Raw genomic sequence first — 22439 nt, forward strand, 5'->3', positions numbered from 1 at the left:
TTTCCATTTACTTGGTGCACTTTTGCTCATCTCGGTATTTTTAGCCATTATGAATCACTGGGTTTTAAGGGTTTCTCTTGTATACAGAATATAGTTGGGCTTTTCTTTTTTAAGCCAAATTAAAAATCTTTCATTTTTAGTCGTGTTTAGGTCCATTCAAGTTTATCGCTGTTACGGGCATGTTTGTTTTCCTCTGTCATATTACATCATGGCATATTAGTTGAGGGCATAATGTTACATTTTCTTGTGTTTCTTCCTCTAGTTGATGTCTTTTGTTCTTTCATTAATTACATTTCTTTTGGGGTTTTGGAAGGCTTGTTTTTTGTTTTAATGGTTAATTTAATTCTCATTTATATCATGTTTTATTTATATCACGCTTAATGCCCTTAAACCACTGTTTTCTTATTAACTCTATTACATTCTGGTTTGCCAATTTTTAATGGTATCATTTAGCTCCCACCTTTTGTTTATAGAAAAATCGATAAAATTATTTTACTTTCCTTTTCCTCGTTCCCTTTCTATTCTCTTCGTAATTTTAGTTGCATTCTTGCTAATTTTTTTAGAGTTTATAACACATAATAGATGCTATATAACATATAACAGTATTCTTCTACCCTTATACCACTTTTATTTTTGTCTTAGCTCTAATATTACCCATATTAAATGCTCATCATCAGTCTTTTGGATGAAATTTTCCCAATCATTTCTTTGTTAGTTTAATCTCATCCACTATTTAATTTCTTAAGAAAGGCTTATGGGCTCAGAATTCTCTAAGTTCAAAACAGATTTCAGCTTTTTATAGCCTTCATGGTTAGCAGGTCTGGATGTAAAAATCTTCATTTCAAACTTTGAGTATGTTTTTCTGCTTTTTTAATTTAAGGTATAATTAACATACAGTAAAATTCACCTTTTTAAAACTGCACACGAGAATTTATAGTTTTTCAAATTTTAGGAATTTATATATATATTTACATCATATATATATTAAATTTACATACGTATATAAAACTACCACATATACCAAAATAAATACCCCTTTTCAGTCATCCTCCCACTTTAAACCCCTTGAAACGAGTGATCTGTTTTCTTTCTTTATAGGTTTGCTTTTGAAAGAGTGTCTTACAATTGGTTAACTTTTTGAAAGATATTGCTTCTATTACTTGGCTTTATTTTTGTTAGTGGTGAAGTCAGTCTAACTCTCTTACTCTTGTAAACTTTTCCTTATTTTTACCTGAAATCCCTGAGGATGTTTTCTTTATGTTTAAAATTAAAAATAGAGTTATCATATGATCCAGTAAACAGGGTATTTACCCAGAGAAAATGAAAACACTAAAACAAAAACATATATACACCCCTGTGTTTATTGCAGCATTATTTACACTAGCCAAGACATGGAAGCAACCCGAGTGCCCATCGATAGATGAATGAAAAAAGAAAGTATGATGTATATATACATATATCTATAATGGAATATTAGCCATAAAAAGAATGAAATCTTGAAATTTGCAACAATATGGATGGACCTAGAGGATATAATGCTAATTGAAGTCAGTCAGAGAAGGTCAAATACCATATGATTTCACTCATATGTGAAGTGTAAGAAACAAAACAAATGAACAAAGAAAAAAAGAGACACATTAAAAAAAAAACAAAAACAGACTCAAATACACAGAATAAGCTGGTATTTGCCAGAGGGGAGCTGCGTAAAATAGATGAAGGGGAGTAAGAGTACTATTACCTTGATGAGCCCTGAGAATTATATGGAATTGTTGAATCATTAGATTGTACATCTGAAACTAATATAACACTGTACGTTAATTACACTTGAATAAAAAAATATAATGTGAAATGAATAGGGTAAAGGGATGGCAGAATATGAAAAGAAAAACGAGAAACCTCTCTAAAATCAATATTATGAAAACTTTGAATGCCTGAATTTTATTGTGATAATGTGACATTGCACTTATATAATTATTAATTCATTTCTTATCCCTGTCACCTTGTAAAAACATAAATTGTAGACTCCATAAAGAAGAATAGCTGTTATTGAGTGCATATTATGTGCAAGCACTTAATTTGCTAACATTTAAAAAGATTATTTAAAATATATTTATTAAAGTTGATGAGTCTCTTTTTCTTTCTTCGTGAAAGAAAGGATACTAGGTATGTGTACCACCCAGAACACAGAGGTGAGAACATGTTTCTGTCACTGTCCCATTGTATACATTAAGGCAACTGTAATTGTGTATAAGTGAGACTGAGCAATACAGTATTTGTGTATGACTTTGATATATTATAAAATGTCCCTTTTGCTTTTTGAAGACTCTGCTACTGATTTATTTAATAAATATGATATACACATCCACTTCTGTCACACAATTGGCTTTTTTCTTCATTTTCCAAATGATATAAGTAAAACGATTAACTGTACGAGTGTTTACTATGATAGCTGATACACATTTAAGATATAATCAGAGATTAAAAAAACTAATAAAATTGTACTTACCATAAAGGATTGCAAGCAGAGACAGTGGCATGACAAGTAGTCCCACTAGCATATCAGCAATGGCTAGGGACATTAAGAAGTAATTGGTGGCATTGTGCAGTTTCTTTTCCAAGCTTACTGCCATGATAACGAGAATGTTGCCACCTATTGTCAAGATTATTATGATGACGATTGAAAGTGCTGGCCAGTTTTGTACCCCGTCTGGGAATTTGAAGCGTCCACCATCGGAGGTATTGAAAATGTCAGTTACTAGAGCTGCAACAGGGCTCACAGAAATATCACATTGCCAAACCAGTAGGCCAATTAGGTGCACACTGAAAATTAAGAAAAAAAAAAATCAAATACGTATTATATTGCTTATACCCAGTAAATTGCTTATACAAAACAATTGCTTTTCTTTCAGCAACCCTTATCACCATCATCATCATCATCTCAGTATTTCTTTTTCTATCCAAAGAATATTATGAGTAAGTCACTTAGTTTATGGAAATATATATGTATAATAAACATTATCTATAGTATAAAATTATATATATGTAATCTCATTTGATCACACACACAACAACCTTGTGTTGTGTGTAGGATTGGTTTATATCCATTATGCAAATGAGGAGCCCGAGATTCAGAGAGGTTAAGTAACTTTCTCTAGGCAGCACAGCCCGTAAGTGGCAGGGGCAGGGTCCATATTCAGGACCCACTGATTTCAAGGCCTGTATTTTAAACTGTTACTCTATACAAGCAATATGAAACCACAGTGTTGTTTGATTTGCTGTAACAGTCTGTTTTTATATTTTTTCAATATTAATTTCTTCTAGATATCATCTGAGACAACTGACAACAGAATGAAAGGAGATTTTCCTTTAAGTATCCAGTACCCTGACAAGAAAATTGGACCGTTGCCCTTTTTAATCTAAAGCTAACAAGGAATAAGTTGTCATCAGACAAACTTCAGGCAAGATGTTAGAAGAGGCACAGTGGGTTTTGGCCATAGTGCATATTCATTTCTTTCTAAAACTCTTTTTACCTTCTCACAGCTGCAGAGTGACTTTAGGCTGGTCCATACATATTAATATCTGTGCTATAAATGTTCCTTCTCTCTGACACTCTGCTCATTTCTGTCCTATGTTTTCTGGGCCCTGTTCTAGGCTAGAAAATGATTGATTTGTGGTGATGACTAATTCCTATGGGTTTGCTGCTTTTCCTGTGCTGGATACAAAACCTCTGAAGTCATGTAAACTGTGCATCTCTCGGGATGGTACTTTTGTAGACTCCACTAGTAAGAATATCAGGCCAGGTGGCAAACAATGTAGAAGTGGACATGGCTATGTTTTGTACATCCCAAATCAACTTTCCTCTGTGGTGGTATGAGATTTATTCAGGTTACATACATTAAGTGTCCTTTCAAAGTGTGTGTTCCCAAGTATCTAATAAAACTAACATTTATTTTCATTAATAAAATAGATAAGAAAGATAAGCATATTCAATATTTCCTGCTTGAAAGCAAGGGTTATTATTTGAAAACGACTGTTTTTTGGGTATTCTATGTTCAGTAATAGTTATTTTATAAATATTAAGCAGCAACTGCACTATATGTAGTGGTTGTTAAACCTTGTTATTATTTATAGAGGAGAAAATTTTCTCTTGTATAAATACGTGCTGAATAATTTTTTTTTTTGTTTGCAAGACTGTTGAAGGGTCTTTCTGGAGTTGGGGAGATTGAACACATGACATTACGACATCCAGAGTCTGAGTTCTTCATATAAATGCTTTTACTTCATTATCTTATTCACTTTTCCATTGAACTAAAAATGTTATCTCTATACAGGGAAAATACATGTGTGATTTGATTAGCTCATCATTTATTACTGATCATCAGAGAAATTTACTGTAGTAAAACTGGATGATTATGATTATCGTAATGATATATTTATGATATTATGCACACGTACTTGCACATACACCGTACTTTCTAAACTTAAACTGGAATGCTTGGCCTGAGAAACTATTAACATTTTTAAAATTCAAGTAAAATACTGTAATAATTTTCTGGAGAATTTAAAAATTATTTCTCTTAATATCTTGGTAATATACTTTTATGTCTTTTAAGATAATGAAGAAATCATGAAAATATTTTGACTTTCTCATTCTACAGAGGATAGAAAACTAATATTTTAGACGTTTTGCTTAAAATAACTTCCTTATTAGTTGAAGTTACCTGACATTCTAAGCAACATGCAGAGGGTGATATACATAGTAATTTTTATCAAATAATCAGTACATTTTTGTATCAAATAATCAGTAAATTCTATTTCCTAGAACATAAAAAATAAGCTAAAATAATGTATGTTTCAAAAAAAATCTGTATCATAAGTAATCTGATTAATGTGAGTAGAAATTATTAAAATAAAGGACCAAATAAATAGAAGCACGTTATTTGCTCTCAGCTTTGATTATTCTGTCACTCTATTTGTTGCACAGGGCATGTGGTCAATTTCCTAACTTCATGACCTCAATGATTTTTTGACCAGTCACTTAACCTCTCAGAGCATCCATTTCTTCATCTGTACAACAAGGATGATCTTTATTATGTGATCGTTGGGAAAACTAAACGATATATATAAAGTCCTGAATATTGTACCTTCGTCACAATAGGCCCTCAGTCAATATTGGGGCTTACCTTCTTTTTGCCTTCAAAGTTAAACAAAAGTAGTTAATGATAACTACACCCCGACTCATGTATTTCACAATTGGTGATGAATTTAAATCCTGATTTTATTTTAATAAGATACTTATTTATGCAAAACAGCCTCAGGCGGTAACTTTAAATCTGGGTCTTTTCTGGCTTATCTGATGAAAAACGTGTCCTTCTGGCATTTAAAAAAAAATTCTAGTTTAAATTAGCTGCTAATTATCTCAGGTAGTCCCGCAAGAGTTTATGCTCATAGTAAAATATTTCATCTTCAACTGTCGGTTATAGAACCACAAGTGTATTTATCCTTAAGCTTAGAGAATAAGGTCCTAACAGAATATGCATCCAACTTCAATTTTCTAAGCAAGTTGTAAAAACATCAAAGTCCTTTCATATTTCTCTAAAAACGGCAGAGGGGCGCCTGGGTAGCTTAGTTGGTTAAGCGTCTGCCTTTGGCTTGGGTCATGATCTCAGAGTCCTGGGATCAAGCCCCACGTTGGGTTCCCTCTCCCTCTGCCCCTCCCCACCACTTGTACTCTCTCTCTAATAAATAAATAAATTTTTAAAAAGAGGAATGCAGGATAAAATCATATGTAAAAAATACATGAAATACTATTGGACAATTATCAATTTTAAAATTTGAGTGTCTTATTGTGGGTAGGAAAACACTTCAAGTGGTTATCTTGCCTACCTCTGCTGGCCAGATATATTTTTAATTTTCATGAAATACTAAATTACTGAGGAAGCTTATAGAATCTAAATATATCTGTTGTGAATTCTAAAATAATGTTACTGGGAAGATCCTGAAAGAGTATTTACTTTTATTTTACATTTTAATATAAAATATATATATACTTTTATATATATATAATATAAAATATATATATAAAAGTATATATATATATACTTTTATTTTATAAGAGTATTACTCAGTTTCCTGGTTTCAACTCAATTAAATTTAATGAATTCTTATTGGGTGTTACTATGGGCAAAGTATTATAATTATTATTAAAGTTCAATCCTATTTTCTATAGTTTTATAATCAAGAATTGGCTATATTATAATTAAACCTAATTTCTAATATTTACATGCTCAGTGAAATATATACAGCTCCTTTTATAGAAGAAGAATAATTTTGGTCTTGCTCCTAAAGCTTAAGTTAATTGTTATTAAGGCCACACACAGAAGTCTCATAAAATATGTACACAAAGACTACAGTTTCTCTCTGAACAATGCAACCAATTTATTCACTGGTACTAAATGTTTAATGAACATATAATTTTATATTCTAGGTAGATAAACAAAATGATAATTTGAGTTAAAAGTCTGTACGTTTTAAATGTACTGTGTTTTTGCCTGCCATATGACAATGGGCGTTTTTAGAAGAAGTGGATTACCATCCATCCCAAGGCAGGTGTGGGTCCCGCGACTCTGAGATCATGACCTGAGCCAAAATCAAGAGTCGGTTGCTTAACTGACTGCAACACCCAGGCGCCCCTTCCCTTCTTTTACACTGTCCTCCATTCTTTCCTTTTCCTGTCTGTTGTTGTCCTCTTGGAATCACACATCACTGAGACTGCCATCACCACAATGTGCAGTGACATCCAAGATGGGCTCTAGTGGAGCATATTGCATATTGTGGAGGATCCAGTGTGGATGTACTTTATATCTCTACTACCCCATCAACTTTTTCCTGGGTGAGCTCTTTATAGGAATCATAGAGGAGGCTGTAGGAGCAAGGGGATTCAAGGTTTCTCAACTGTAACTGATCAGAATTTACAAAGCCCTGGATCTTTTTTCCATGCCCCATTCCTCGAAGAGTGGGCTTGGAAGAGACCAGCCCAACATTTTATTAAGTTAAAAAGAAGATATACCTGGATTAGATTACATTTAGAATTGCTCAGTACTTGAATCCAATTCTTATCTCCTTTACGTGACATTCTATTGACCTGAACTACTGGGTCATTGTATCAAGACTTCGGAAGACGGCATTGTTTTCCTCTGTCTAGCTCCATCACCCAAGCTCTACTCCCCGACTTCTTACCCATTCTTTTGTAACCCCAACCATTCTTTATAAAACCAGAAACTGATAAAGACATTTTATCCTCTTGGCTGTTTAGTTCATGAAGGAAGGAAAAGGAAAGAACCTTTCTCATTTCTACATTTTAACCATGGAGAAAGCAACCATGAACATTGGAATTATTTTGGAATTTAAGATATTATTGTCATAGTATTTATTTGACTACATGAGCAATTCTATTTAATTGAAGTCTAAGTTATTGGGTTTTTTTTTCCATTTATTTTTGAACAGGGAACATCCATAATATGAGCCTGTGGGCTGCAAGTCATTTGTGCAAATTGAGGCAAACATAGCTGAATGATCATAGAAAAACCTTTTTAACATTTTTGAGCAAGCTACCATAAAAAGTTATCTTTTAAAAAAATAATCAGTAATAACATCCTTACAGGAACGAATGCACCGCTTTCCTCAGGTTCACCATGATTGCTTCGGTGTTAAGCAACCAAAGTTTAAAATTGCGAAGAGGAAATTTAACAGATTGGATTCATAATTCCATCCTTTCTGGGGAGAGAGAAAAAAAGAAAAAGAAAATTAGTTAAAAGTCCAAATAACTTGCATAACAGCCAATTAAATAAACTTAAATACATTTATCAAGTGATAAGAAGCAATTTACAAAATTTAGCAAGCAGGTAAGCATGTTATATCATGTAAGTGATGAAAAATGGCAGAGAATATATTTTTCATTTATTTACCGATACAGAACCATCATAGTTTTTTCTTTTTTTTTTTTTCAGTTTTTCTAAAATTTCTTGTACACACTTTATTCATATGGGGCTTCTACTAAAACTTTTCTTCTTAGAGTACACATGGCTTCAAATCAGTGTTTTGAGAAATTAAGAATATATGCTTCTTAATTGACAAACCGTTTGGGGAAAGTTTGTGTTGTAATAATTAAGTAGCATGTATAAATACAAAAGTTTCATCTTATAAGAATGTGGAAAACTAAAATAAGTTGTAAGTATTTCTATTAAGTGAACATATTTTGTACAACATTTCTAATTTATTTTCTTCAAAGTGAAGCAATCTGCACTTGCATAGCTTTATTTATACTTTAGCATTAACCAACAAAATATTCTCCAGAGGGCAGCTCCAAGTTTATACCAAAATAAATGATTTGATCAGGTTTACTATATTAAATACAGCAATCACCCTATGTGCCAGCTTGTTAGTATCCTACAGATAATATGTTATAGTCAGGGCACGTGGAATAATGCTAAAAATGCAAATAAAAGGTCAGTTGCACAAGATGATGAAAACAAAAACCTTATTTTCTTTTATTGATTAAGAGGTGACAATGCATCTTAAAGGTATTAGGAAGGAAACGTGAAAACTCTCCAAACAACTTATCAAAGAATTTCAGAGTGAATGCCTTCAGTTTCTATAGGCTATTTTTCAAGGAGTTATTTGTTGCATTGCACAACCCTGCCAAGTATTTCCATAGCTGATTATTTACCACTTAGCACTCACTATATTCAGCATGCTAAAATGTTGGCCAAGAGTAGACTGGATACAAATTTGCTGAGAATCTCTGCTGCACTCCTTTGTGGCAATAAATCTTCATAGAGTGGCACATATCACAATCAATCTTTACATTGACATTGAATGAACACTCAGTGTGAATTCTAGTGATTAACATAGAAACCCTTCGTTTTTTTTCTGCCTGGAGATTCCTAACTGGGAACAGAGTGGGTAAACCTCTCTGTTCTCTATTCTTGGTTTTCTAGATCTTCAATTTTAGGATTTTGGTTATACTCCCTTCCCACACCAAACATCTAACTGAAATCTTTTCTGGGATCACAGACTTTTACAAGAGTCAGGATTGGGATGTTAGGTTTGTATGCAGTGGGCTGTCAATGAGGAAAAGTTAGTTGCGGTGGGGGAGGGGGAGAAAGAGAGACTCGAGCAGCTTGAGAATGTGGAATAACATTGAAAAATCATCCGTTCTGTCAAATTTGAAAATATTTTCAAGGAACGTGATAAAAATGTGTTGATAATCTCTTCTAGTGTTTTTTAGTTCCTTTTAGAAATTCGGAAATAAAACTTTACTGGAACAAATTGCACCTCTCTCTGTTTCCCATCTCATTAATAGTACTATTATTCTAGTCATTCAAGCTACGAATTTAATTTATTCTCTCTTCTTGTCCCCCACCTCACACCTGTGAGTTCTATCAGTGTTACCTACACAGAAATCTACCTCAAAACCATCCCTTTCACTACAATAATGCATAAAGTATGGCCTCCAGGATCCAGAAACAAAATATTCTATGGGAGAGATAGAGTGACATTTGCCAGATCATTAGTCAGATCATTTTAATCCTATAAAATGCTGCCAGACAATGCATAAATCCTTTTTCCTGGGAGGTGACAAAAGTGACAAAAAAAATGAGACAAAAAAATGATACAGAAAGAAAAAAAGTCTTATTTTGCTTCTTAGCTCTCAACAAATATCAAAATCCTTCTCTTTTCTCAATATTAAAATATAAAAATTGTTTTTAATTTTTACTTTTCAAGTGTCTAAAAATTAATATAATTTAAAAGTTTCAAAGTAAAATATGCTTCATTCCAGTAGATTATAGCACAATTGAATTCATGTTTGCTATAGCTTGATATGATAATCATCTCATTAAACATTATATTTTCCATATTCTCAGCCATGGTAAAATCCCATTATTGTTACTCAAAATACTGTATTTCTTTAAAAATTAATCAGCGTTGTAATCTTTTTTACATGTATATTTTTCTATAAAATATAAACAGGAAAATTAAACAACAAATATTTTTTTCTAAGTTCCAATTTTGTTAATTGAGGAGAGTAACAATCACAAGAGTATATTATGTATATAGAGCTTCAATTTATTAACTAAAATACCTTGAGGGCATAATAATATCTTTTTATACTATTAAAATTTGCATTTTTTGAAAGTTGACTAAACCTGATAGAAAAATGCCCTTGGATTGGTGGTAAAAGCTTAGAGAATTGATGTGATAGACAGGAATAATTTATATATAAATTATCTAAAGTAATGCTGCATTACATGTTTCCCCTAGGGGCTAAGACACTGTGATGATATTTTGCAATGTGAAATGTTCTGTTAGGATTTCTACAAAACCTCTTAAAGACTTGGATAAGATAAGTTAAAAGAAACAAACAGAAAAAATAAGAGTAACAAGAAAAAAAACCCATAACAAAACAACACTAATTAAACACTCTGATCTGCAAACCTCTCAGAGTCTGCCAATTTTTCATAATGGAATTCTCATGGTTGGTTGAACAGAAAAAGAATACCTGGGAATTCAAGTATTCAAGTTTGGGAAGACTTGTGTTTTATAAAACTAAGAAAAAAAAATCACTGGTGGGATAATTGATAGAGTGATTCATTTTAAATGAGAATTTATATGGCTCTCATAGAAACTATGGTCATTTAACAATGTCAAAGTATTATAAGAATATATATATATACACACTTATGTGTGTGTGTATATATGATTTTATGTACAGACAAAGATTGATTAACCTGAAATCAATTTACCGTATCAAACATGAAGAGAAAAATCACAGGTTAAATCACAGAAATAAGTTCAAGATCTGTAAATACATATTCAGACTAATTTCTTATTTCTGCAACACAAATCACAAACTGTTTATGTTCTCTCTAACGCTCTGTAAAATCTTCAGATATCAATAACTACATTTGCTAAGGCAAAAAAGGGGACAAATAGTAGTTTTCGTATGGTTCTCAGTAGTATGACGATTTTAGTTAAGCAAGACTCATATGCTGAGCATTATATTTAATTGATGCCCATGAAATCTATGCTCCTTTGTCAACATATGTCATATATCATATAACATATATTATCAAAAATAGTTTGAATACTTGAGGACAGTTGAGCCAAAATAGGGTCCCCAGTGTATATTCAGAAATTAATTTTAAACTATCAAAATCAGTATCACTCAGAAATACTTAAAGCCATTATCAATAACCGTCGTGGAAGTGAAAATAATGAAAAAAAAAAAGTAAAATCACTGTGGGGAAGAAAGGCTGGCATGAATTAAAAAGAGCAAAAGCTACTTTTGACTCTTCCCATATGGCCTCAGGCTAGCCTTGGAAATTTGTTAATTTCAGAGCTAATTGGTGTGATGCCTATTTAGCTCTAAATATAAGTATGACTGTAATGGGACCTGTCTAAGATTTCTTCAGCACACAGCTTCTATTTTAACTTCTTGGTGGCATTTTAAGGGTTTTGCATGGGCATGAATTTAGTGATGCTGTACTTCTTGCATTCATTGGACAATAATTTGATGCTTCACTTGGAAAACCAGTGCTGTGCTTTCTTTAAGGGATACCTAGTTTTCCAAGCCTATTTGCCCTCCAAGTGGTGAGACATCTATGGGCATCCTTGTGGTCTATAGAATACTTTATATTCATTCATTTGTGAAAGACTACAAAGATGAGAAAGGGAAGTCAATTTTGCATCTTATCTGAGTCTTACACATTTTAAATTTAGCTTATGAAAGAACTTCCACATGACTCTGTATTGGGAGATGCAAACAACAAAGAAAATGCCATGATTTGGACTCTAGTAAAGTCATAGTTGGGGATTAGTTTTAAGAGTTGAGTGTTAAACCAGTAGAGAGTAGACATTAAATTGGAGAAGAGGAAAAATAAAGGAGGGCAGCAAATAGAAATGGAAAGAATAGGCAAAAAGGAAAATGTGAAGAGAGACTGTTTTGAGAAGGAACAGAGTCATACTGTGCGCTTTGTCCAAAAGAAGATTGACAGTGGCCTTAGCGCCAACTCAAAAAAGTTGTGTAGAAAGGATCTAGAATGTAATTGGATGAAGGAGAGAAGAGGACCAGCCGGACGAGAGGAGGTGGTTGGTGAGGAAAGGGAATATGTTCAAAGGGTTTTGTCCAAAGCAGCAGAGGCAGATAGATGTGTGCTGAATGTGTGCTAAAGACAAATTTTCGAGAGGAGGAGCCATATAAATGTACTTTCCATGTAACTCCCAAATTCCTTATCCAAGTGCTGGGTACTTGATTGATGGAAGGGCAGGGAAAGGGAGAGACTTGAGTTTTAAGGTGTGAAAAGATCCTAAGAATGAGAAAGAGCTGTGTTTTTTTTTCTTAATTGTGTTTGGAGAAACAGGAGTCTATGACTTTCTACAAAATCCTGGACATTTCCTTGCATCTTCAAAAGCTAGCTATTTATGATTTGTTTTTACTTTCACCTTTCCTACCCTTTGACATGGAAGAAAGTTTGGTCATGTTTCAATCACATTTCCTGTACTCAAACTGTTTCCTAGTCACTCTTTTCCAGACCTGGTCAAACATAATACTGATAAAAATAGTAAGGAAGTGCCAGTGTTTCTACCCGATGCTTTTAATAAAATTTGGAAGTAATAAGTTACCCCATTAAAAAAACATAGTTTATATTAGATTTCTGGAAATCCCATGAGCCGATTATAGTGATGAAGCAGATTATTTTCTCTCATACTGAAGAGACTAAATCTGATCCTGAATGTTTTAAAAATTATAGAAGAGGCAGTCAGCTGAGATCATTCTTGTCTGGCTTTTTATAATAAAGCATTTAAGAATTTTATAATTAATTATAAATGCAGAGGTTTAATTTTTGACAGTTTCTGTTGTTCAGAAATTATGGACTCATAATTCAAAACTTATCCCTCTGGTTACTATAGCCACTGGGCTTTCAGCAGATACTAGATCAAAAGTGAATTAGTCACAGATATTCAGATTTCTCCTCAGAAACCTATGTTAATGTGGCACAGATTTACAACATTTTTGGGGGAAATCTTTTAATTCAAAAACTATCCTTAGAACTAATGAATACTGTAGGAATTTTCCTTTCAACTTCAAATGCACTGTATGGATTTTCTAATAAAATATATAATTGTCATACTAAAAGTTCACCTTTGCCAACTGTAGTTAAATCAGATAATAGCTATTTACAATTTTAATAAAAAGTTACTATGTTATCCAGTTATTACAATCAATGCAATTAAAGACTGCTCTTCCACCAGTCAACACAGAGTATTCAAGCCTGTTAAGCTAATTTAGAAATTTATTTAACTTTATGTTAAATGAATCCAAATCTTCTATCTTCAAGTATAAATTTTAATTTATTCCACAATTAGGAATTCATAAAACTCCTACGGCGGAAAAATTATGAATGATCAAATAACCCAGTCCTTTGCCTTCAGACAGGTCTATACTTAAGCCAATTCACGAATTGTGATAGTTGATGTTCTTTAGACCAACCTCCAGAAGAGATAATTTCATGACCTTCCAATGTTTAGCAATCTGCTTCTCAGAAGGTCATATATTAGGCAAAAGCCTCAAGCGAAGAGACTTCAATGGAAATGCTTAATTTCTTACTAAGTCGAGTACAGATCTATATTACAGGATAATGCAATACTAGCAACTTGTTCCCTGCATCTTTTCTTTGGCTTGTTCGAGAATGCAGCGATTCAGACCCAAAACTGGAGACTTCCTCATGATGTGCCATAGGGAAATCTAACGGTTCTGAAAAGGCAATTATATATGCTGGGTGATTTTAAAAATTTCCTCTCCAAACCGAGATGCTTTTGAAAGTGAAAGGCAAGGGGGCATTCACTGGGCAAGACTCTGGGTCTCTCCTGGACATGTCATTAGAACCGGTAATAAGGTGATTATTCTATTTGAATGCAGGTCTAGTGTCATTTCCTTCACTCACCCCCTTGAGATAATGTAATGGTTGTTCAAAGAAATTTAACTGTTCTTTTTGTACTTGGAATTAAAATGAAACACGAAATATTTTCTCTTTATTTGTATTTACTAAATGCTTTTACTTGTGTTTTACATATTTTGTAAGAGTGATTACTGTTAAATTTAGTGAGACTCAGCAAGATAGTTAACTACTAAAATCTACAGTATATAAGGTCCTAAGTTTTTCCCGGCTAGACCCATTCCATTTACCTAAAATAATACTTTAACAACAGAACCGCTTCTAAGTTTAAAGAGTTAAAATAGCTACCAAATTATTCCATGATAATAGTACCAGACATTGAGAGAATCTGCCTTGGTGGGCAGAATGCCCAATATGTGAAGTTGCTTAAATAGGTGGTAGCAGAACTATCCCGGAATAGTCTCAGCATCAGTATCCGCATAACAGAGTAAACCGAAGGCTGTTAAACAGCAGAACTCACAGAGCAAACACTATGCTAAGTCTTTGTTTTGGAGACCTGATTTACAGGACTGAAAACTCTGTATAACAGCATCTTCATGTGGTAGCAAACAAGCTAGACAAGGTCCCTGCTCTCATGGAGCTTACATTCTCGCAGGAGATACAGACAATAAGCTTTTAAACAAATAAGTAGGGTAATTCCTGATAGTAAGGATTGCTATGGATAAAATGAAGTAGCACAATGGGATAAAGAGAGACTGGGGGAAACACTTTAGATCGACCTTTGTATGTAGCTATAGCTTGAGGTTAGATATTAAATATATGTATATGCCACAGTACTAATATTAGACAGCATTTGCTCGTTATTCTGAATCACAATAAAAAAATACAGTTCTTTTACACTGGTAAGTTAAGCACATAACCAGCGTCTCTGATGGGAACAGTTCAAAATTTTCTGTTGGTTTGATTTTAATTTTGCAAACCGGCGGGAGGGAGCGGGGGACATCTCTTCGTCTTTTGCTGAGATACTTAAAATTCAATTTAGCTGCAAACTAAAATGTGTTCCCACTTACATTTACATTGGTGTCTCCTCCCCCATAAGCAACTCCCACTTTCAATTTCATTAGCTTAAGAGATCCCAGACTTTTGGCTATATAGCAGGCCCTTCTTCTGGCTGTAGAGGTTCCGGGAGAGTCGTGAAAAGCGAAAAGTTCAATCAGTTGCCCAGATGTATTTATTGCCAAATAACGGGGTACTTGGATACATCTGGACAGCCGAATGAACTCTTAACTCCTCACCTTTCCAACAGCTCTTCATTTCACAGCTCCAGAATCACCTAGATAAAGGGAGAAAAACAAACAAACAAAAATCCACTTTGGAGTGGAAGGCTCAGTCTAGTCATGGTTCTGCTGTCCCATTAAAAAAAAGCGAGTCCTACTTGTGCTTTATAACTTATTACACAATGCATATAAATCACCAAAATACAGCAAGACTTATAAATCACAGGTTAATAATGTGAAATTAAAATCTATCACAAATACAGAAAATCGAGTCAAAATCAAAATTAATTGTATTAGTATCAATTTATATAATATAGAATTCATTCTAGTATCATTTGGTACCTTAAATGTTAAATATATATAGTACAGCATAAAAAAGTAGACTAGGAGTTTGGAGACACAGGTTCTAGCCCTGACTTGTTTGATGTGTGACTTCGGATGAGTCACTGGACCGATTTGGGCCTCAGTTTTTTTCATCCATAAAATGAAGGTGTTGTAATAGACAATCTCTATCTCTTCTGGCTCTGAAATGCTGAGATTCAAGTTGTTTTTCATAAAACCTTGACATTGGTTTATGCCACTTTAAAAATAAGATGCTTCGACCCTCCCCTTCTGCCCCCTCCCTGTTTATGCTCACTCTCACTCTCTCTCTCAAATAAATATATAAAAATCTTAAAAAAAAAAAAAAGATGCTGGGACGCCTGGGTGGCTCAGTGGGTTGAGCGTCTGCCTTCGGCTCAGGTCATGATCCCCAGGGTCTTGGGATCGAGTTCTACATCCGGCTCCTTGCTAGGCGAGGGGTCTGCTTCTCCCTCTGCCTGCTGCTCCCCCTGCTTGTGCTCTCTCTCTCTCTCTCTGACAAATAAATGGAATCTTTTTTTTTAAGATGCTTCTAAAGAGCTTAGTTTTGTTACAATTAAATTCTATTTTTCGTTATTGCCAATTAAATGTAAGACATGACATTCACCCACAGTGTCTTGATTTGAACGGAGTGTGAAAGCGATTTTTAACTTGAGTATGCTCATAATGCAGCCGGCGTGTCCTACAAATTTATGTGCATACATTCTGTCCCATTTCTTCTTTCTACTTCCTTAAATGAATCCGAAATGCATGTCTCATCTTCAAAAGTTAAGGGACTACACAGACTCATGATAAGTTTAGCACAAAAGTTTTTAATTGTAATTTTCGGATTTTATTTTTTAAAAGATTTTATTTATTTATTTTGACAGAGAGAGACACAGTGAGAGAGAGAACACAAGCAGGGGGAGGGGGAGAGGGAGAAGCAGGCTTCCCTCTGAGCAGGGAGCCTGATGCGGGACTCGATCCCAGGACCCTGGGACCATGACCTGAACTGAAGGCGGACACTAAACGACTGAGCCACCCAGGTGCCCCGATTTTTTGATTTTAAAAAATCTTATGCTTAGAACTTTGAAAAGTGAAGTTGAAGAAGTAATCACCAGATTCATGGCTATCAACAGCGTGACTTCTACTTTAGAGGTTTAATGCTCAACTAGTACCTGTTTACTGTTTTGGGTACTCTTCATCCTTTTTATTTATTTATGGAGAAAAATAATACTTCAGTTTGACAACTTTGAAAATACTGTTTCTTGCACCAGTTCTGTGAACTTTATACCAGATGGTGTCAATATTTAGAGAAACAGATTTGCCTATTTTATAACTCCTCTCAGTGATATTAAAGCTAAAATATCAGACCACAAATGACATGTAATGCTTTCACTTTTTTTTTTTCCTAACTAGATGCTTGAAGAATTCTGCTAATTACCCTCTCAGAGTACCTCCTGTGCAACTCAACTTACAAAATAAAATTTGTCGGGAAGTTCAAACCAACATAAATCTTCAAATCCTTTTGTTCATGATTTCAAAGCGTGTGTGTGTGTGTGTGTGTGTGTGTGTGTGTGTGTGTGTGTGTGTACTGGGGGTGGGGAATGAAAAGAAAGGTGCTATGGATATACACATCTCACTATTATCCTCCAAAGCACCATCACTTCATAAACTCAAATCATTTCATGATGAAGCAAAGCCCTTTTGAGTAGATGAATGTCGTCATTCATATTTTCCAAGCAGGAGAATTAACTTCCCTAGTATTAAAAATCTACAAAATATTGATCACTGCAAATTTGGAAAAAAGTCATTTGTGAAATAGCAGATGCTTCATAACAGCAAAAGCTGTTTTTCACATTTCACTGAAAGATTACACACAGGCAGTCACGATTGTTCCACCCACTTGTGTGCAGTAGAGGCATAATTTTCTATCACATAGACTCATACCACAATATAGACCAACAGTAGGCAATTTTGCTAAAATACCAATATGGTATTCTACAGTTTTACCCAAAGTTAAAGTAAATTTAAGAATAAGGAGGGAGGGCGCCTGGGTGGCTCAGATGGTTAAGCGTCTGCCTTCGGCTCAGGTCATGATCCCAGGGTCCTGGGATCGAGTCCCGCATCGGGCTCCCTGCTAGGCGGGAAGCCTGCTTCTCCCTCTGCCTCTGCCTCTGCCTCTCTCTCTCTCTCTGACTCTCATGAATAAATAAATAAAACTTAAAAAAAAAGAATAAGGAGGGAACATACTGCATGGAACACTGGGTGTTATACGAAAACAATGAATCGTGGATCACTACATCAAAAACTAATGATGTATTGTATGGTGACTAACATAACATAATAAAATAAATTTAAAAAAAAAAAAGAAAGAAAACCAACAGGGTTGGTGGCTCAGTCGATTGAGCGCCCGACTCTTGATTTCAGCTCAAGGTCATGATCTTGGGGTTGTGAAATGGAACCCCACTTCGGGCTCTGTGCGGGACGTGGAGCCTCCTTGGGATTCTCTCTTTCCCTTCCCTCTGCCCCTCCCCCTGCTCATGCTTGCGCTTGCTCTCTCTCCCCATCTCAAAAAAAAAAAAAAAGAAAGAAAAGAAAAGAAGCAATAAAAAGGTATTTCTGAGACAATAGAGAAAAAGTGAATATGGACTGGGATATTAGATAGTATCAAGGGGTTATTCTTAAAATTGTTAGGTGTGGTAATTGTATCGTGGTTATGTAAGAAATACCAACAATTTTAGAAATGCCTACCGAAGTAACACAAAATGCTTTAAAATAATTCAACAAAGAGAGGGGGAGAGAAAAAGAGTGGGAAAAATGAATCAAGCATTGCAAAATCTTAACTGATTAAATCTGGGTGATGGGCATATGGTGGATCATTGTACTGTTGTCTCTATGACTGTGTACATTTGAAAGTTTTTCAAAGGAAAGTATAACTACAAATGAGATATGTTCTCAGGTTAGATGGCATGAAAAATATTTACTTTTCTCAAAGATGGCTGACTTCATTATTTTATGACCAAATCCAGTTTTTATTTTTAGCATTTTCATGTGCTCTCAGTCCAGTTGTTAAAAACAAAAACAAAATGCAAAATATTATTTTACCCGTCTGCTAAAATGATGAGGACGATGTATTTTCCCTAGAAGAAAATTAATCTTTCTAGATACTATAAAATTATATAGGTGTCTCTCTTCTTTCATGACTTTCTTCCCAGTGGGTGTTACGATAATGCATTCTGAGAAAAGTAGTCCTTAGGTAAAGGCCATTTCCAACACCAGCCCTTTCAAAAGTCTTTCCAGCAGTACCACCCTCCACACTTAACAGCTTACAACAACTTGAGCTCTCTTATCTAAGCCTTCAAGGGAGTGAAATAATGGTGATTCACTAAATGTAAGGCATAGCTCTAATTTGGTAAAGGTCTTTAAAATCTTGCAAGGTGGGGCGCCTGGTTGGCTCAGTCGGTGGAGCGTGAGTCTCTTGATCTTGGGGTTGTGAGTTTGAGCCCCACTGTGGGGATAGAGATTACTTAAAAATATAACCTTTAAAGAAAAAATCTTGCAGGGCAACAACGTGGCCATTTAGAGGAAGGTGCCTGTAAATAAGGTTTTCCAACAGCTACACATGCAGTATGCATATTATAGTATTTAAATTTGCTATGAATTTTTCTAGTAGCTGTAAATTCAAAATTGGTTCCATCATGCATGACTGGGCATAATTTTCAATATCAGTGACTAAATATATTGAAAATTTACATTAATTGAAATATATTCATTTCTTATTGGAAACTTCTGTTCACTCATCAGATTTCTATTTTTTTAATATTTTTTAATTGTTATGTTAATCACCATACATTACATCATTAGTTTTTGATGTAGTGTTCCATGATTCATTGTTTGTGCAACACCCAGTGCTCCACGCAGAATGTGCCCTCTTTAATACCCATCACCAGGCTGACCCATCCCCCCATCCCCCTCCCCTCTAGAACCCTCAGTTTGTTTTTCAGAGTCCATCGTCTCTAATGGTTTGTCTCCCCCTCTGACTCACTCCCCTTCATTCTTCCCCTCCTGCTATCTTCTTCTTTTTCTTTTTTTTCTTAACATATATTGCATTATTTGTTTCAGAAGTACAGATCTGTGATTCATCAGTCTTGTACAATTCACAGCACTCACCATAGCACATACCCTCCCCACTCATCAGATTTCTAAAGGAAAATGTGCTTGGTGCAAAAAACTCCTGCGGTATGGTGTGTCACCTGTGCCTCACATGTGATTTTATAGAACTTCTAAATTATGCTGGGAAATAGATTTAACAAGAGTATTTTATTCTTTATTTTTAAATTTTATTTATTTATTTTTTATTGTTATGTTAATCACCATACATTACATCATTAGTTTTTGATGTAGTGTTCCATGATTCATTGTTTGTGTATAACACCCAGTGCTCCACGCAGAACGTGAGGAGTATTTTACTCTTTTCTCTCATTTCAGGGACTCGGTATTTCATGACATCACAGAAATGGCATTTAAATAATGCTCTACTTTTCCAAACTGGATATGATGTTGACTAAATCATGCATTTGTTTAACAAAAATACATTATGTGCCTCAACATGAACGTTTGTTTTTCTTTAAGTAGTAAATCATAGGGGGTACTGTTACTTTTACTGTTACATTTAAAAAAACTGTCCCCAGGGGCATCTGGGTGGCTCAGTCAGTTAAGCGTCTGCCTTCAGCTCAGGTCATGATCTTAGGGTCCTGGGATCGAGCCCTTCATCGGGCTCTCCATTCAGCGGGGAGTCTGCTTGTCCCTCTCCTCTCCCTCAGTGCTCTCGCTTTCTCACTGTCTCTCAAGTGAATAAATTTTTTAAAAAATCTTTAAAAAACAAAAATAAATAAGTAAAAAAACTGTCCCAAGAAGTCTTATTATTTTACAAATAACAATCTCTGGATTAAAGTTATAGGGCCTTATTTTTTTCAAAGTGCAGGTACTGTGCTAATAAAACAAAATCCACAAACATTTAATCACTACCTACTATGTGCCAGGCACTGTGGTAATTAGTTTCACCTAATTTAAGTTCCAAAACTCATTTTTTAAAAAGATTTTATTTATTTATTTGACAGAGAGAGACATAGTGAGAGAGGGAACACAAGCAGGGGGAGTGGAAGAGGGAGAAGCAGGCTTCCCGCAGAGCAGGGAGCCCGATGCGGGGCACGATCCCAGGACCGCAGGATCATGACCTGAGCTGAAGGCAGATGCTTAACAACTGAGCCACCCAGGCGCCCCTCCAAAACTCATTTTAAGAGAAAAAGAAATTGCTAGGTTCAAAGAGGTTAAGCAGTTTTTCCTAGAAAATTACAAGTTCGAGATTCTAAAATTTGGGGAATTTTTTTTTAAAACACATTTAGGAAGACAATATAACAAAGAGTTTATGTGTCCTTCCGGACTTTGTTCATTTATTCAACTCATTTATCTAATGCCTAATATGTGCTTGGCAGTATTCTAGCCACTTGGGATTGATGGAGTTCAGGGCAGGCCACCTCAGAATATGCCCTTTGGCACGCAGATTATTTTGAGCTGAAGGCCATCAAAGCTCAACAGACTCAAGATGAGCTTTTTATCTCCCATTTAACTGTCTAAAAAATTTTAGATAGGGAGCCTGTACCAGGAAGACAGCTATCACCAAAGATAACTTTTTTGTGTACTTCAGAAAGACTTTTCCACATGGAAGGCAAGCATTTGTTTACCAAACATTTATCTTCCTCTGCTTTGAAGTCCTAAACCCCAATCCCCTTCTCCTTAGCTCAAGACTGCATGGAAGCCTCAACTGCCTGTCAGTGGGTCTCATATCTTTGGGGCACCCATACATATCAAATTAAATTTGTTTTCCCCCTGTTCATCTGTCTTGTGTTAATTTAGTTATTAGAACAGCTAAAGAACCAAGAGGGGTAGGGAAAAAATTTCCCCTCCCTGACAGGATACACCAGTAAATGAAGCAAAGCCCCCTGCCCATGTAGAGGTTACATCCTTGTTCTCTCTACTGATTATTAATTATTTCTTAATTGAGAATTTGTGGTAAAATAAATCTATAATTTTTAAGTGTTTTCAAGATTTTACTCATCTCTTCTATAGGTAAAGGAATAGAGGTTATGCAAGCTACTTTTGGCAAATTACCTTGATCTTTAAGGTTACTAAGGTATTTGTGATTTATATATATTCACTACTATTCTCTACTCAAACTTAATTTCTTCCCACCATCTGCTGGTATCAGGGTTCTGAAATAAAATGTGTTGTTACTGCATTGCTTGTATTGTAAGAAGGATTCCTTGAATTTTAAAATCTTATTTTAACTTACTAAAATATTTTGGTCCGAATTAAAACCATCTGTAGGGAGAAGCAGCTAAAAACAATGAAAGCCAAAGACAGAAGTGTTGGCAATATAGTGTCTCCACAGCTGATCTTATTATGACACATATATATAGGTTTGAAAAATTCTACAGACCATAAAACACCTGCTACTCAGAGAAAGCCAGAAATTATTCTAAATGGTCATTGCAAATAACTTGCCAAAAACTGAGAAGTTACATTCACGAAACAAGTACCCAGCTCATGCCAATATTTGTGGAAACTTACTCATCAGCTTCCCACATATCTTTTGGCAAGATACTTTGCATCCGGCAGTAGATAAGCTGTTAATACAAGACTTTGTAAAGTTCATGCCACTGAATCTGTTATTGTGGTATGCCCTGGGAGGTGTTACTCTCTAAGTCACCATCTGTCACCCTAAAATAAGTAGAGAGAAGAATAAAGAATCTTCTTGATTGGGTAACCCCTGTGGAAATTTCTCAATATGAAAAGAATATGA

At 34.7% G+C, this 22439-nt stretch overlaps 1 protein-coding gene across 1 annotated transcript in view; it reads right to left on the minus strand.

The window, feature by feature from the left end:
- Positions 1–7696, minus strand: part of HTR2C (5-hydroxytryptamine receptor 2C) — a 139511-nt gene extending 131815 nt beyond the window's left edge. Inside the window, exons 1-2 of the mRNA XM_028094093.2 lie at positions 7662–7696; positions 2507–2820 (exon numbers count right to left, since the gene is read on the minus strand). Coding sequence (XP_027949894.1) covers positions 2507–2820; positions 7662–7696 — 349 coding nt within the window. The remainder of the gene's footprint in view (positions 1–2506; positions 2821–7661) is intronic.
- Between the last annotated feature and the right edge of the window lie 14743 nt (positions 7697–22439).

Source organism: Eumetopias jubatus, unplaced genomic scaffold, assembly GCF_037043125.1.
Source record: "Eumetopias jubatus isolate StellerSeaLion01/CBP00866 unplaced genomic scaffold, mEumJub1_p1.0 scaffold_11, whole genome shotgun sequence".
NCBI lineage: Eukaryota > Metazoa > Chordata > Mammalia > Carnivora > Otariidae > Eumetopias > Eumetopias jubatus.